General features: G+C 38.4%; 1 protein-coding gene across 3 annotated transcripts; it reads right to left on the bottom strand.

Moving 5' to 3' along the window:
• Positions 1–7,593: 7,593 nt before the first annotated feature.
• LOC110064680 (uncharacterized) lies at positions 7,594–17,223 on the bottom strand. 3 transcript variants are annotated; one of them, XM_020771770.2, is made up of 3 exons: positions 16,934–17,223; positions 10,310–10,510; positions 7,594–8,861 (listed from the first exon to the last, which is right to left on the bottom strand). In XM_020771770.2, the coding sequence occupies exons 1-3, from the start codon at positions 16,989–16,991 to the stop codon at positions 8,050–8,052; spliced, it is 1,071 nt and encodes a 356-aa protein (XP_020627429.2). In that variant the 5' UTR covers positions 16,992–17,223; the 3' UTR covers positions 7,594–8,049. The 3 variants fall into 3 exon arrangements, with proteins under 3 accessions (XP_020627429.2, XP_089131267.1, XP_020627428.1); XM_089275141.1 differs by lacking the exon at positions 16,934–17,223 and adding an exon at positions 16,030–16,687; XM_020771769.2 differs by lacking the exon at positions 16,934–17,223 and adding an exon at positions 10,954–13,431.

Genomic DNA, 17,223 nt, shown 5'->3' with positions numbered 1-17,223 from the left:
TTTGCGCTATAACGAACTGAGGCATTACATAGTACCACATTTTCCGCGTTCATATTTCCAATTCACCATCCTGAAGTCGAATTCAGCTTTCTAGCTAACTCCAAGCTAGTTCTAGCTTTTTAACCACATTTTATTGAAACATAAACACCAATTGAGTTGCTGTTTGTTGATGTTTATTCTTAGTCTCAAAACGACCACCGCGCGCTTGGGGACAGACTTCCGTAAGTTCAGTAACCCAAACAAGCCCATGGGTTAAATACAAATAAACTAATTAAGAATCTTGAAATGCTGTTTGAAAATGAAAAGAGACTTTGACGGGTGGCTTTATGAGCCACACATCCAACTTATTCATATAGATTGAGTATAATTTTACGCCAACATAACTTATTTTCGCAACCTTGTTTCACTGAAATCGCAGGAAATTTTGTCTCGTACGACCATGAAGGCTAAAAATATTTTTTTATTGTTATACGCGAGGTCGATCGAGATGTATTCAAGGCTTCTTTTATATGCCAACTTAACAAACTCTTTTAAAGAGCACGTCCCGTTTGAAAACTGATGCCATTGACTGAACTTTTGTCTGAATCAGATAAACAGTGATGACAGACTGTTTTTTGGTGCCCTTGTTTGCTTATAGTGTGGGTAGTTCGCTATTCATGAGTTAAAATGTTTCCATTGATGAATAGATATCGCCACTGCCCCTAAACATGTGTCAATTGCGTTAGTAAAACGCTCATCACTCGTGTGGCGTCCAAAAAAGTTGCCTGTGGGCGACAAATATCCTTGTCAAAATATCTCGGCTCAAAGATATTCAGCTCCTTTGATGTTTCTTCTGCCTAACAGCGCACCTGCTTTGCTAAAACTTCAGGTGTCTTGAGCTGAATTTCTTGACTTGTCGCTTTTCATCCTTTCCAGTTTACACATTGAATAAATCAATTGTAAAAAAAAAAAAAAGGAGAATGGCTTTTTCATTTCAAAAGATTAATAAACCCCGACTTTGAAAGAAACTTTAAGAGTCCAAAGTTGTTTTCTTTTTTAATAATTATTATTGGATGGTTGTAAAAGGTGTCCGATCCTGTAAATAATCATAATTAACGCAATTCATACTCTGTGAAAATCTATAGGGCACTTATGAAGTTGTCACTGACACTAACTTATTAGTTCATTAGTTTTGATGACATTCTGACTGAAATATTGATGACTCAATAAAATAAATTTTCGGGCCTCTGTCACTTCCAAGGCCAGCCGGATAAGTAATTTGAACTCGCGCTTTTTCGGCACAATTATTAAACAGCTCATAAATGCCCGCTGCATTCATGTGGGCTGAGGATATTTAAAAAAAACCCTGCTAATAAAGTTTTTGCGATACGCCATGAGTCATCGTACATTCATCTAAAATACCATCGCATTTGAAATTTGCTCAAGGAATTTGTAAGGCTATGTTAAACCGCGCGAAATTATCTCAAATTTACCGCATTTTTACTCACTCTTAAGAAAATTAATTATTAGTACTGAAGGTCGGTTTTATCCTTCATAGCGGTGAAAACAACTTTAATTATCAAGGTTTCGTTTCAAGAGGAACTATACGCCGTACTGATTATCCTAGTCATTCTGTGTTGATGCATTTGTTTCAGCCTGACAGGCCGAGAAGGAAGTTTGTATTAAAACCTAAAAGCTCTTGAGGCTGTATGTCACGTTGGCTTATTATATTGACAATGTCAGTATATATTGGCAATCCGCTATGAGCGCAGTAATTCACAATGTACAGCGTCAGTGATGTTTGCGATGTCAACCTTATACGTCAGCCTGTATTTCCTTCCATTGAGTCCGATTTTCAGATCAAAAATAATCGAAGATCTTTCCAGCAAACTAAGATTCACATCCGCAGTGAGTTTAATTCTGATGTTGAACTATTCAGTTTACAACGATTAAACTGCAAAGCATTTGGAAATTAAACTGAGATCGATGACAAACAAAAGCCTTTCAATTACAACACAGTACAGTTCCCCACAGAAAAATGACTCGGCCGCTAGGTGGCATCAGATTTTGACCGTGTTACAGTGCTTTCGTTTTCTCTCACCTTAACATGCAAGCGTATGAACTTTCGAAAGGCGCTGGTTCGGACGCCGTTTGCCGTCGCATGAAATGTGTTTTCCCAAGATCCATAAGTGTCATTTATAAATGAATTGTGTGTTTATAAACTTCTTATGTCAGAAAGTCGGTGTGATATCGATCTGTTGTTGAACACAAAACGTTTTGTCAATACAGTATACTTTAAATTGCGGGACAGTTTTCGAAGTACAGCACTTTTTCATTTCATAAAGTACTTTTTCATTTAGCAATAACTTTAACCCTCGCGTATAAACGTTGCACTCGAGAAAATAATACCTTCTTGCATTAAGACCATTTACACATTAAGAGACTTTATTATTCTCTTTTCTTCTGTATGACTGCCTTCTAGTTGGCCGGATTATCAGCTCTATCTTCAGTAAATTAGCATTTTGTGTCTCATGACCTTGCCGATGAAGCAGTCTTGAACAGGTGCGAATCTTACGTTTTCTCCTCTTTTGATCATACAACAAATATATGAACGCGCACATACATATTAATTGTTACCGATTTTTAATTTTTTCCTAGTTCTACAGTACTGATAAAAGAGTAGTTATTTCTAAAACAATGCGTGCTGAAAAAACTTCTAGGATCATTATGTCACTTTGCATATCGATATGAGAGCTTTTTCAAAATATGTATTTAGTCTACAAGGTTGTGAAAGATTGACTCCCTCGGGGCACAGCCTTGATAATGTTTCGAGTTAAATTACCGTAATTTCAAAAGAGTGTTAGTAAACAAAGAGAGCGTGTGGCACGAAAGCGCAGAAAACTATGTTTAAACCTGTCACTGAATAATATAACCAAATGTTTTGTCAAGAAATATAATGTGCATTCAAGTCATTTTTAGCGCAATGATGTAAGGTTTCGCCGCTTGTCACATTTATCAGTCTAATTGGCTTTCTTTTTCACAGTGGTTGAATACGAAACTCAGCAGCCGATCTTACAAAACGCCGCCCTTTCTCTTAAAAGACTTTTTACTCGGTAACCGTTATAGAGCTGCTATAAACAAACGTTAACAACTGTATTAAAAAGTTAAGTTAGAAATAATGTCTTTCAAAGCAAACTATTCCTTGCCAAGGACCTACTTTTTCAGCGTTTAGCTACGAAAGCAGGTGAAAAGGACAGTGATGAAAAATTGGTTATCAAACCCACTTTAATTATGGTGGCTCAAAATGAAATTGAAATTATTTATATCTGGCATGAAATTGACAGTGGTTGACATGAATGGCGAAATATTAAGAAAACTGTTGGGTATGGAAATCAAACAAGAAAAAGTTATCCGACTGATGTTATGTTTGATCCTCACAAAACAAATGACAGCAGTTTGTGAAGTTTGAGTTTAACATCACACCTTGTTTAGTGCAGGTGTGTGGAAACTATAATTCTATGGCTCTAACCGTGAGATTATGTATTTATTTCATGCCTCAGTATTCATGCATTTCCTTGATTAGCCCTTTTCATGTAAACTTTACCACTGTTTGCAATGAAACGCCTTAACTGTGGCTAACTTTCAAGGATACGGCCATCTCTCTCTCGGTCCAATTTCACATCCGCATCACCTCCACGCAAAACTGAGAAAACCTAACTGAACTGAATCTTTTCGCTCGTCTAAATTTTCACTGTATGATCTTTTAATGGCGTAGTGAAGGGAACGAGGCAGTCGCCAGTTTCCACTGCATGCTCTAAAATCTACTTAACTGCAAGTCAGGAACTATATTATTTCTCATATACGCCAGGAATTGAATTTTTTTCACACTTATAAAAGTCATAAAGCGACTGATGTACATGAATTGACGTTTTGCCAGAGAAACGTTTTATTTTATTTCTACAAATTCTGTGATCTTTTAAACAGGGAAAATAATGATATAGCGATTTTCCAGGGAAATGTTTTATATTATTTTTATAAATTCTGTGATCTTTAAACAGGGAAAACAATGATATAGCGATTTTCCAGGGAAAAGTTTTCTTTATTTTTATAAATTCTGTGATCTTTTAAACAGGGAAAACAATGATATAGCGATTTTCCAGGGAAATGTTTTCTTTATTTTTATAAATTCTGTGGTCTTTTAAGAAGAGAAAACAACGATAAAGCATACAAAGAACGGTTAACAGTTCAGTTCTTAGAATTATGATATATTTAACACACTGAATCGAAATCTCTCTGGTCGATCTTTTTCTATAAACCTGTACGAAACTTCGTATTAAATGTTTGTTTGAATACCGACTGAGGACCCCTGAAACTGATTCCAAACCTGAAAACTCCTGAGAGAAAGCATTTATTTTAGCAATTTTCCTAAACGACAAAATGTGGAACGCGCATTTCGAAGTTTCAGTCAATTCTCGCTAACGCCCGAGTCTGAAGACTGAGTAATATTTGTGTGTTACGGATTTAAACGCTAGCTCTTAAGCTAGCGGTTCGACTCCAGAGATCCTCTCAAAGTACAATCAAGTTCGTGACTGAAACGATTAAACTTTTGAGTAGTAAACACACTATCAGGCACTAATACCTAAAGTGCCACGATGGAAACCAAACAAAGTGGTTTCATCATGATCTCGCGAAGAACAAGTTAACAACTTCTCCATATCTAGATGTAACGGGAATAGCATTGTTTCTGGAAGCACGCCACTTATTCATTTCTCAAATTTAAAGTGACAGTATTTCTGACACCGTTAAAATATTACTCGTGAAGAAATGAAAAATAAAACAAGTAAAAATCTGAGGTTGGTAAATTTTGGACTGAAATTAACTTGAAGTTTTGTTTTCGAGAACTCAGAAAATGATCTGACCTTGGCCACTAGTTAAAAGGGATTGTTAAAAGCAAATATGTAAGAATTGAGATCTGCTAGCGAAACAAAAGCATTCAATTCGGACTCGATTATCCTGAAACGTAAGACCTATACACCGCCACCTTGACTAAAAATTGTCACATGCAAATAACATTTTTTATCAGACTGAGGTAAATGATGTATGAAGCCGCCCGAACTCGACGTGGAACTTAGATTTTTCAAACGAAGTACCACTGAATAAAAACAAAACGGTAAGCAAAGCTTTGTTTTTTATGTCTAAGCCCATCAAAATATTGTTGTGGCCGGAAATTGAACATCGACAGAAACCTTCAACAAAGAAACTGTAATCATTAATTTTGATATGAAAGCGTGAAACCAAGCAATATTTGCAGCTAAGACCTGATGGAACAGTTGCGTTCATCAGAGCTGCATCAGTTTGTATTTAGTACGTGCTGAGGACGCAGTTCTTTAAAAATCAATTCGAGATAATAAAGTTTTCAAGGCTGGCAGTTTCTTTTGAAAAACGCATTGATTAATTTTCAATCTTCCACGTTCAAATCGCAGTCATTTTGTTCTGCGCGCTAATTGACCCTTTCATGCTTGCCTGTCTTTGAAAATCAGCAATCACTGAGTGAAGCTTCGATTGTTAGAAATTCATTTTCCGGTGTGTCATTTCAATAGGGAATTACCACACATCCGATTCCATGCAGGAAATTAAACGTGATGGTTTTCCAAAGATTGCTCATTACTGTTAACAGATAAGAATTTACAATAGAATAAGCACCCCTCGTGGTAAGAAATGAAGTACCTTCCTCACTTCCTTTCGTCCGTTTATATCAGTGCTAAGGTCTAGAGTTTTACGGACGAGAAAGCCATGTTGTGGTCAGTCATGATTCAAAACGTTACCCTTCAGAAAGCAGACAAATTTTCACAACTGGTTCCGGAATCCTGTTCTTTTTGCATCAGTGTCAAGAAACGAAAACCACTTACTTTCAGTGAAGTGTTCTTTCGGATGTACACGGATTTGTTTGCCTGAGCATTTCCGATTGTTTCTGTTGCCATCTTTATGCAAGAGACCGGCAGAAGACTAGAGTTAACATATGCACTTTCAGTCATTTTTGTCCACTGAGTTAAGAGTTTTAAGGTCATAAAACGAAAAATACGACAGCCGACGTTGATTTTGACATATTTCAAATATAACAGTCGCTGTTGAAAGTGAAGAATGATCACCGCAGTAAATTTTCCAATTTAAGCAATTGGAAAGAAGCCTGAAAAAATCAGGGCTTCAACGGGATTCGAACCCGAGACCTCCGCGAATACCGGTGCGATGCTCTACCAATTGAGCTATGAAGTCACACATTAAGAGCGAAGTCAATTAATTGAGCCGGTTCATATAACAGTCGCTATTCGTACACTAACCCGAACATTTTGAAACGCCATAGTGATAACCAACTTCCAGGATCAGAGCTGTTATTCATTCAGTGACTACTTGTCAGAAAACCTCGCTCAGTCAACTAGGGGACGGGAAAATCAACAGCAAATTATACGCTGTGTCGGCCTAACTGTAGATTCATAATGATAACAATACAAATGTCTCCCTATTAAAAAACTTCTAATTGAAGAAGATGCAGTTTTACACAGATATAAACTGAGGAGATAAGCCTTTGAAAATTGTCTCCTTTATGGTCAGGTCTAACCATCTGTGGTTAACAAGTATCGAGCAACATATGTTACCTATACGCAAGTTTTGCGTAAGAAAAGACCCGCTTTCAAATGAATTTGGCGATTTTTTTTTTTTTCGCATTAGCATCGTTATAGCCCCACTTATTTTGGGGTATACTTAATTCGGCATTAAACAGAAGTTTATGAAAAGATGATTGATTCAACTGTGTTATGGCAAAAACGCTTTGTTTACAGTTTCTATTCCGCTGCATATCATGACTGTTTTCTTTGTCTTCGTTCTCAGCTACGCGGCACCGTACTAGTAGTGCATCTGTTAAATAATAGCAGCTTGTTTTGAAGAGTTCTTCAACGTATTTTACCCCAGAAACATATGCAGTATCAGGTTGCAATACTATTTTAGAGAAATTAAAACCTAAGATAGAAGGTTTATAAAACACAGCAATCGTTTAATATTTCGTCAGACAATATTTTTCATAACGAGTCTTCAGGTGTTTATTTCTGGTTTATGTCGGATGCAGATTCACCAAAAGAAAGCTTGTTCCAAGAACAGCTTTGTCTCTGTGTTTGTTTATTATTTTCGATGTGTCGTTTCTTGTTGCATAAAGGCTATGAAGTAAAACTAGCAATACCCAAGGGGTTAAACAAATTTCAAATTTGAGTTGGACTAATTTTCGTACTCTTAATTGATCTTGTTCTTTAAATTAAACTTGAGTGGAGCTACAGAGAAATCCTGGTGATAAAATGCTATAGGAATTTGGCCAATGTCTTTCAACTCAGTTAAAGATTAGGTATTTGATATATGTTATAAGCCGATCATCTGTCGACATTTGTCGGACTGCAGCCTTTGTCATGCCGGTATCTTCTAGATTTTCCTTTCACCGCAAGTAAAACATGGGTAAAGTTTCGATTTTCACGTACGAATTGACTGTTAAATTTATATGCGATTGCAGTTAAGCCTCCTCCACCTCCACAAAAATAAACGAAATAAAAGATCAAAATTTGCGCGCACAGCTGAATTTGAATCTCATTTTAATCAAAGATTGTATTGCAAATGGCTACAAACTTAGTTTTTATATACATATTTTGTCCTGGCCTTCCTCTATATGTACAGTGCAGGAATAAAGTTAATCTTTCTGAAAGAAAAACTACAATTTTATTTCAATTAGCTTAAATTTAGATATTAATGAAATGTTAACAAACCATTTCTTTGCATAATACTTTGAGTTTCAAATATAAATTTTTCACTATCTTTTCTAAGCTTTATTTTTAAAACTTTTTGCTATCCTGATAAATGCAATGAATTTACTGTGAAAAGTGTCACAAAAAAGTTCTACACTAAATCCGTGATTAAGTTGATCTTCGATGAGCTAATAAATATGATTATTATTATATCTTTTTAATTTCTTTAAAAAAAAATCAATTTATGGCATCTTAAAAAATGATGAAGGAGAAATTGTCACTTCAGCTTCTAGGAATCCTTAATTGTCAATGGGTCCATTTCGTGCGTGTAGGCATGACGCCTGAGATCAACTTTGCGGTAGAATGCTCGATCGCAAATGCGGCACGAGAACGGTTTGAAACCAGAATGTTTACGACTGTGCGTGATAAGATTCGACGACTGACTGAAGGCTTTGCCGCACTGCAGGCACTTGTGAGGCTTCTCCCCTGTGTGAATGTATGTGTGTTTCTTCATGTCGGATTTTTGATGGAATCTCTTGCCACAGTAGTCGCACGGGAACGGCCGAGTGTCTGAATGAATGAGCATGTGCGTAGAGAGGGTGGAGGAGCGCTTGAAAGTCTTGCTGCACTGTTTACACTCGAATGTTCTTTCGTTGGTGTGAATGTTCTTGTGCTGCTCCAGGCTGACTGTGTGTCCAAACGTTTTACCGCACACGTCACAAGCAAACGGGCGCCGTCCGGAGTGTGAACGCCTCACGTGCACTTCCAAACCGTGCGGCGTACTGAACACCTTTTTGCAGTTTAGGCAATCGAATGTTTGACCATTGTACGGCTTTTCGGTTTTCTTTTTGTCGCTTGCACTCAACTGAGGGGCTTCGCGAAAAGTTGGCTCCACTACTTTGTCCGTCTCGTCTGCAACACGCGCGAACGGGTTTGGAAAAGCGTTTCCAAAGAACGGGGGTTGCCAGTAGGGAAACTGAAACCGGTGGCCCCCCAAGAACGGCTGGGGAGGGAAGCGCACATAAGGAGACAGCCCGAGAAATGGGTTGAATGCATTGGGCACAAACTGACTTGGAAAACGAGGGAGATAAGGTCTGGCACCTAACAGATAACGAAAAGAAACAATGTGTTAGTTCTGTGAATTTTGTAACCCTGTCGCGTACAGTGCGCAACAATATATTGGATTGTGGGATTCGTGTTTCTTTCTTCTTCCAGTAGTCTCCTTCATAGGGCAGCAGAGCGAGATATTTTCGTGATTTACACCAGGTTCTGAGCAAATAAAAACACTAAAAGTACTTTCGGAAGGGCTATTCAAATACGAAGATCTCATAAATGTTTAAAATCCGAAAAGAACCGGGCAATCTGCGCGCTTAATAACTTTTCCCTTTTTAGTGTTTATAGAGTGTTTGCGTTGCAAATTTGAATGTAAAATTCGTTTAGAGAGATCTACTGTTATTTCCTTTTCACTAGAGTCTTGGTCAATTCGGCGAAGCCGAGTGATGATTCACTTAAATTAAAACCCTTTGTAGATACCGCTTCATTTTGAACTTTAAAAGGGTGTTTTAGTCCTGATTGAGGAAGAAACAAACCATCCAAATTGTAACAATGCCCGAAAGGGACTGTAAAAAGAAATGACTGTGCGGTATTTCCTCTAAATAAGACGCGTAATTAAGCCTCTGTGTCGATTAATCTCAACGGAAAAATAAAGAAAGTACTAAAACGAATTCGCTTCCATTTCCTCCAGTTTGTTCGCAACTTCATTTTCCGTTCTGGCCGGTTTAAGCCACTCTGCTTCAATTTAATTTACGAAAACAATTCTTTAAGGGCGCTAGCTTGATATGCTATTTTTAATAAACCCAACACAAGGCCGAAATATATACACTGTTTGAACAATTAAACTCCAGCGAGTTAAACATACAGTCTTTGTGGTATTGTTAGAGTTTTCTTCGAGTTAATTAATCCTTATTTACTTGTCAATGTCTCGTAGTTGTATGATCTACGACAACCCAACACACTGAATAACGTTCTCATCTCCCAGACTCGCATGCGATTGGTAATCAAATAAAAAGCGTTCCGCTCGGCTTTACACCATTTGCAGTGGTTTGTTTGCAGATTTTAAATCTTGTCTATGATCGAGCCGTGAAAATGCGCGCTATTTACACGCAAAGTCTATAGGCAAGCGGGATCATTTCCTGTGTGTCTTATTATGGCAATTCGCAAGTTCTGATTTCCGAAATTAAAACTAAAACTCCATAAACTGAGGACTTCGCATATTGAAATTTAGACGAAAAGCGCGCTTTTTATCTTTTCAGTCTTCGACACCAACAATTTTTGGTTGCGCCACCATTTGTGCTGACTTTTTTTTTTCGCAATTTTGAGAAGAAAAAAAATTATTCTAATCTCAACGACGCGATAAGCGTTACTGCTAATGTGACGCAAATATTTTTACTCTGATTTCAAAACGCACGCATTTGCCCAAGAAGAAATCTGCCGTTTTATGGCACTCCCTTTCCATCCAAAACGTGTAGCTAGTCAAACACTGTAATTACCATTTGCAGAAAGCACAGCAGGTTCCATGAAGGCGAAATTAGGTCTGCAAGGATCTGATGGCCTCCTCTCTGAGGATGTTATCTGCTTTTTCGTCGGTTTGTCTGCGGCGAATAAGTTCACGATATCGAACGGACGGTTAGACGACGTTGATTTGGTTTCCTTTGCGTCCTGGTCATCTCGCGCCATTTCGACCGTTTGCCCTGAAGAAACAAGAACTCGGCAAGTTAACTAGAGCGTATTTAAACCATCATGCCCTCGAGATGGCAAATTCAAAAGCCTGAATATTTAAAAGGCCGAAATCTGGCCGCGTTTAGTTAGCATAGAACACTGCCCATTTGTGTGCAATCTCGAAGAGAAAATAAAATCCACATTTTCCTTGTTAGAGTGAAAAGGAAAAAGGTTCAGTTGCGATTCAGTGCAAAAATTAACCTATCAATAACAGAAATTCCTCTGCGAGTTTATTAGGATCTCACGGTGACGTAAAGTCAGCAACACAGCAAACCTAGATCAAAAGGTGAAATCAGTAGGAAAATTAACTAAGATTCATCCTCAGCCAACTCAGCCAATTTGATCAGAAGGTAAAATAAATCATGGCTAGTAAAAAGCTCTCCTTAAAAGAGCAACTATATTTCCAGCAGCTTACCCGGTTCATGTATTTTTTTAGCGTCCGGGAGTTCTTGCGATTCGTTACAAGCTGCTATCACTACCCGCTTTTTGACCAAGAAAGACTTCGGCATCTTGTTATCGCACTGTTGGTGGAGTTCGACTTGAGCCGCGGTGAAATCTGAGTGCTGTCTCGAGTGAAGAAGCGACCTGAAGCGGTCGTTTTACAATAAAGGCATTTTTTTGATGTCATGGTTTTTTAAACCCGTCATGAACAAAACCTATCTCAACGGTGGCAGCTGTGACAGGTGAATACAATGGCAAAAGCGAGCCGCTGCGCACGCGCAATCAACAAGGTCAAGATGTGATTGGCTAAGAGTTCTCCCTTGCATTGTCAGATTTTGGGTTTCCTTAATCGGAGGCCAAGTATTAGGAGGAGATCGTCATTAGTGGTTTTATAATCAAACAGTTTCAATTGTTCTCTGCCCGCTCAAGTGTGGTTGGGTTTTCCGGGTTTTCGGTGCCACTCACGAGGAGGGGTGGGGAGGGGAATTGCAGACACAACTTCAGCACACGCCAAAACAAAACTGCAGCAAATCGTATTTTCTAGCGCGCCGATTGTCGATCACGTTCAGTTTAACGTGGGCATATCAAACTGTTTGTTGCCACGCGAGCTTGGAAAGGAAAAAGGAAATCTTGATGCATAAATTACAAATGCAATCAATTGGATTGTTGCGTGTGTTTATCGATGAATGAGGCACGTGCTACCGTCGCTGGGTCGCACAATAAAATGTGTTTTTTGAGACAGGGTGATGTGACTTGAAAAAGTCGTTTCTATCTGCGGGGGAGAATGTTGACATGCTAATTACGAGAGAAGTTAGAGAAAGCTTATTATACTCTAATCAAACCCTTAACAGGTGCAGGCAGGTTTCCCTTACAGAAATTAAATCGAATTAACTCGGGTGATTAATGGCGTGCTTCGAAATCAAACTTATGGCTTGCAAGCCTTGTTTTGAGTCCGTCGCTAAGTTGTGTAAAGTGACGATTAAATTTAGAAACATTTACTCGCCCTAAAATCCCGACAGGATGCGATTTGTTTGCAATCATTCTGGTTGTCTAGCGCTAATGAATACTGTGATAAAATCGATCGGTTATAGAAAGGAAGTGTGAATTGTCTGTTCTTTAGGTCTTCTTGCTGTAGTGATGTATTAAGTGCCAATAAAACCTACTCAGCTGGATTTCCTTGCCAAAACAACACATCGCCTTCGGTCCAACGTTTCTGGCTAATAGCGAAATACTGCGCAATAAAAAAATCACTAACGAATGCAAATTAGAGCAGGCTTTTCTTAAGAACTTGCGAATTGAAGTGCTCGATATGACAAGAAACTGATTCGTAATTGCTTTCAGATTTAGCGGGTCGGAGCATTTTAACAGCGTCCATTAGTAAGACATGCAAATCTCCGTCATATTGTCTCTTCGTCTTGATTTGCTTCCTGTCAAAGCGAACCGAAAAGCATTTATTAATGAATGAAAAAAATCTTTCAAGTGTGGTGCACTCGCGATTTTCCAAGCTACACAGCATGAGAACCCAGCACCGGTTACCTTAATTCTTCCCTCGCTTGAATAATTTACCGCGAGGAGTCGAAATTATCTTCGGAAGTGAATGTTTTCGGGATTTTTAATCAGTTCATTGCGACTAAACTGTACAGCCTTTTTAAATTGACTCGCTGGTGGTTTATAATATAGCGATCACCGGCGATAACTTTGTGTTTCACTATTCAACTCTAAAGCTGGCGTGTCTCTGTTGAATATTTTCTTTGAAGATATTATTGTCTACGGCCCTGTTAAACAACTGTTTTTTTCTTTTTCACTTGCAATTGTGAGTTGCTTTCGAATTACTATCGCGACCCCCTCAGGGAAAAATTAACTCCAAATGAGTAAAGCAGGTTATTGTGATGAAATGGGTCCCGGAGTGCAGCCATTCTTCGGCTCCGTACGAATGACGAATTAATCTTTGACTAATAAGCAAAATTGTGATGGCTCAAACAATTTCTTTGCTAAAAGCACTTAAGCTACTTAACACGACTGGAAAACCAAACAAGATGCCATCTAGATTAAATAATCACGTTCCATTTCTAAAGGTTGTTTCCTCGAAAGAAAGGAGGACGAAACCGATTTCGTTGCCGAGAAAAATAATGTATACAAAACGGTACTTTTGTATTCGACAGATAAGGTGCTCTTTCTTCGCCTGTTAATCATTCAATGCAAATGTATGAATTGAAACAATGAGTAAAATGAAGATGTTTCAGTGATGTGAAACTCTAACGTTTCTGCCTGAAACTTCATATTTAACATCCATTTCCCATTTCAGGTGATTTAATTCCGAATTAGAACCAACTTCGACTGAAAGAAGAAAAACAGATAGCGCGAAAGCAAAACAAAATGAAAACTTAAAAATGACAAGCTTGTCGCCGAACGTTTTCCTACTCGCTTGCAAGTCAAAATAAGACATTTTACGAAAAAAAAAGATGTCGTGAGTTTCATCTCTTAAAAGGTGGACCTTTGTATTTAAATGCTTTGTTTCTGAGACATGAAGTTACCTGACGATTCCAAAATGTCATTTTGCAATGATTTATGGCAAGGGTTTAAAATATTAAAATTTCTGGCAGGTCTGTTTTGGTGCAAGTTAATTTGAGCCACCTCGTGTCTCTCAAACGCGGTACTTTAAATTTCACATATTTTCGTTTTCATTGATGGAAAGTCTTTCTCATTCAAATTTTACTTTTAAAAAGCCTCTGTAATCCGATATGATCGCAACCGTCGTAAAAGTCCACTAGCCAAGAAACATTGCGTTTTCTTTGGAACTAATTCTAAGATTTTTCTTCGCTAGACCGGGCGTAATATCGATCGATGCGCGCGATTATATCAACAATGGTCTTTAAACCTCTTCCTCTTGCTGGAGCCAGCTTATTTTTTCTCGGATAAATGGCAGAGGCTTATCTTTTATCTTTTTATCTAAATAACCGTTCGCGTTCCCCTAAACAGTGGGATAATTAACAGTTTTTGCGAAATTTCTAATTCGACAATGTGGCCAGCAGCTGCTAGATTATGAAATCGGCATTCAAGCGATAAGAAATTCACAGAATTGGTGAACCGAACGCGTCACAATTATACGCAACTTTTCTGTCCTTTTCTTTTAAATTTCTAAAAATCCTCTGAAAAATTTAAGGTATTTCCACGAAAAGTAGCCGGAACGAACAGGGACTGAATTATCTGTGGGTCCCTTGCAATTGTAACGACAGCCTATCTTTCTTGTTTTGCGTTTATTAATTTTTAGCTACTCGGCGTAAGTCGGGCAGAAAATTCACCCTCTTTTGATTTGAAATTGCGCACGTTTGCCGCTTGGTAAATGGCAAATAACTGAAATACTGAATATTGCACTTTGTTAACAAAACGAAAACTTGAAAGGACTCGGTGGAATAATTCGCTCAGCCGCTGTCAACCAACTGCAGAGTAAACGGTGTCAAAACGCTGATGAAAACATTAGCATTATTAAAAGTAACGTGGGCTTAATTATTTGACAAAAAAACCTGCGGACAGTTTACATTTTAAAATAAGTCTACAAGACTATTCCACAGGTTCTCCTGGTGGAATTAAGCAAAACACAAATGATCGTCAAACAAAAGTTTGTTAAGCAAACAAGCTCGCTGTAATGAACTTCCAAATGAGGAACCGATATTTATAAAGTCTTCAAATCGTGTTGAAACTTGGGCGTCCTACTTTACACCCCAAGCTGAACTTATAGAATACTAAAGACGAAATGAAAAAGCCAAATACAGGTACATTTAACGCACAGTGTTAATGGTTATTTCTACCTATGCACGATACATTTTTCAGTATAATGTTTTCATTCTCTACCGAAGCTACTACCATATTCTATCGAAATTTCTCAATGAAGCGAGCCGGCTGTACTTAAAATCCTTCATCCTTATCAGTTAGACCTATTTAACCGCCCCCCCCCCCCCCCCTAAAAAAAAAAGCTTGTCCTTGAGATCCGCTTGGATGTGAGAGGAAACTTGAGCCACTCTGTGAGGACGAAGCAATCAAGAAATTCGCCAATTTCATTCTCATTTACTGCATTTTGCTTTATATCAGTCATTGAGTGTTTGCCCGGGTTTGGTTTAGCTACCTACAATGGAAATTGATCTGTTTCGATGGAGAATTTTGACGCTGATAATAAAGTTCTTGCTCACGAAATGATTACTGACCCAAAATATAACGAAGAAAAGAAAAAAGAACAGACCAGGTTTGAAACAAACGAACGTTTCTAAAGATTTAGCTGAGGAAATAAATGCAATCTATAACCTGAACTGAAACCGCTTGTGTCTGTTAGTCTTTTTAATCGTGCTCGGGCCCCGACAAAGTTGTCAAGGAGAATAGAGGTAAAAATCTACTTTCAAAGACACGCAACTTCTCTTTACAACTGCAGAAGAACAACTTTCGACGACGCATCTACCGTTTGCGAAATTAAAACGTACAACTAATTTCGGTTTTGTCATGTTAAAACCAGGCACAAAAGAGGCCGAGTTTACGAAATAAAATTAACAATTTTGCCATATCGTCCAAAGACTGTTTAATTTTCTTGAGAAAGGTTTGGTCGAGTCAGCTGAAAGCTTAATGATTTTTTCTAACTTTAACAGTCAATGTATAGCTGGGTAATTTTTTTTCACAGAAAATACAGTGCCGTTTCTAAGGGCTTCACTTTTCCGGCTTTGCACACGAAATTTTCAAAGAAGCAGGGGTCCAGACTGAAACATCTGTGTATCAGATGAGCTGTGTGCTTGAGGCATCTTACGAATACATAAAATTTGAATACTACCCGTGTGACATGCTAAACGTCGGAGCAGAAATTAAACTGAAATCTCTCACTCGCTTTCTTTAAACTCAGAGTAAAGTAATTGGAACCTAATAAACAAATGACGAATGATGATATAGACTTCTAGATTTAACGCAAACCAGAGAAGTCTTTTTGGTATTTAACGCACTGCACTGAATACGATAAACAACTTGGAAGTGAATTTTAAGGGAAAAGTATAGGGAAAACCATTTCACTGACCGGTTGAAAAGCTGTGTCGATTTCACGAGGGTGTAGCATCTCATAACACGCAGCAGACGAGGGATAAATTGACACTCACATGAGAACATCACATCAGCCTATGAAGGTTTCTTTTAAACATGATTCAAAGACAGTATTACAGGAAACTGCTGAGTTGTGTTCACGAGCAGAACTTAACTAGAGGAAGTCAATCAGATGAGAAAAACGATAGCGAAATATTTACTGAGCTTCGATTCACTGAACACCTATTAAAAGGCCAAAGAGGTTCTTGAAGAAGTTAATACGAGCAATAGCGGCCCAGCGGATGTCCATATCAGAATCAACAGACCTCATTTTGTCCGCGACTACGCGGCGCCAGAGTTTTCAACGCATCTTCTAATATCTGGTGGCGCCCAGAATATCTCGGCGTTTAGTTAATGTGCTTTTAACAGGGGCCGTCAGGTTAAGTGATTATACTTGATGCCTGCCCGCTTTTTTCCAATTGATGCATAAGTGTTACCAGCTAATGGCAGTTCTTTGTCAGTATAGAGTCTCGATCAGCCACAATTTCACAAGAAAAATTAATCCACATTGAAATGAGGTAGCTGGCTTAGACTGCCGCTGATAGCATGCATTGCGCACTTTCTCGACAGTTTTCTCCACGTAAAAATTTTGTTGAAAACGAGAACAGTTTTTCGAATAAAAGACAACGATGTATAATTGCATTTTGCACGCGGTCTGCTTCTTCTCCGCTTTCTAATTTTATTTTCCAGGTGAAGCCGGGCTATCAAGCAAGATAGAAGCGGAGTGCACACTCAACGACTACACGTGCCTGATCAAAAGGTTTCTTACCAGTAATGGACCCCGTAGAAAAACAAATACACAGAAAAACGTTGCGTGGAACTAAAAACTCTTCGTTACTTACTTTCTTTGCTGCACTCGGTTTGTGTCAACAGGAGTCCTGTGTTAAAGGAGCGATACATGAAAAGGTCCCCCTTGAATAAAGACTTAAAGCCGATCCGAGTCTCAAATCACAACCTTATTATTTGGAAAGCGGCCGTGTAATGTGCAACAAGAAACAAAAGAAAACGTTTTTTGTACAATTCGCGAGTGTTCTGTGAAGGCAGAGCGCGTGAATGAGGCGGCAATGAAGGCGTTTATGTAATATGCATTCATTTACTACAATGCCTCCGTCAGTTACGTGTCGAATCTCAG

This window comes from Orbicella faveolata, unplaced genomic scaffold (genome assembly GCF_042242905.1).
Source record: "Orbicella faveolata isolate gen_17 unplaced genomic scaffold, um_ofav_v1 contig_36, whole genome shotgun sequence".
NCBI classification, from domain to species: Eukaryota; Metazoa; Cnidaria; class Anthozoa; order Scleractinia; family Merulinidae; genus Orbicella; species Orbicella faveolata.
The sequence above is the reverse complement of the archived record's forward strand: the minus strand, read 5'-3'. Positions and strand labels throughout refer to the sequence as shown.

Coding starts and splice junctions, on each gene's coding strand:
- LOC110064680 (XM_020771769.2), bottom strand. CDS start 11,047: ATGCCGAAGTCTTTCTTGGTCAAAAAGCGGGTAGTGATAGCAGCTTGT. Junction 10,511..10,953: donor TAAAAAAATACATGAACCGG/GTAAGCTGCTGG, acceptor TTGTTTCTTCAG/GGCAAACGGTCGAAATGGCG. Junction 8,862..10,309: donor TGCTGTGCTTTCTGCAAATG/GTAATTACAGTG, acceptor GTTATCTGTTAG/GTGCCAGACCTTATCTCCCT.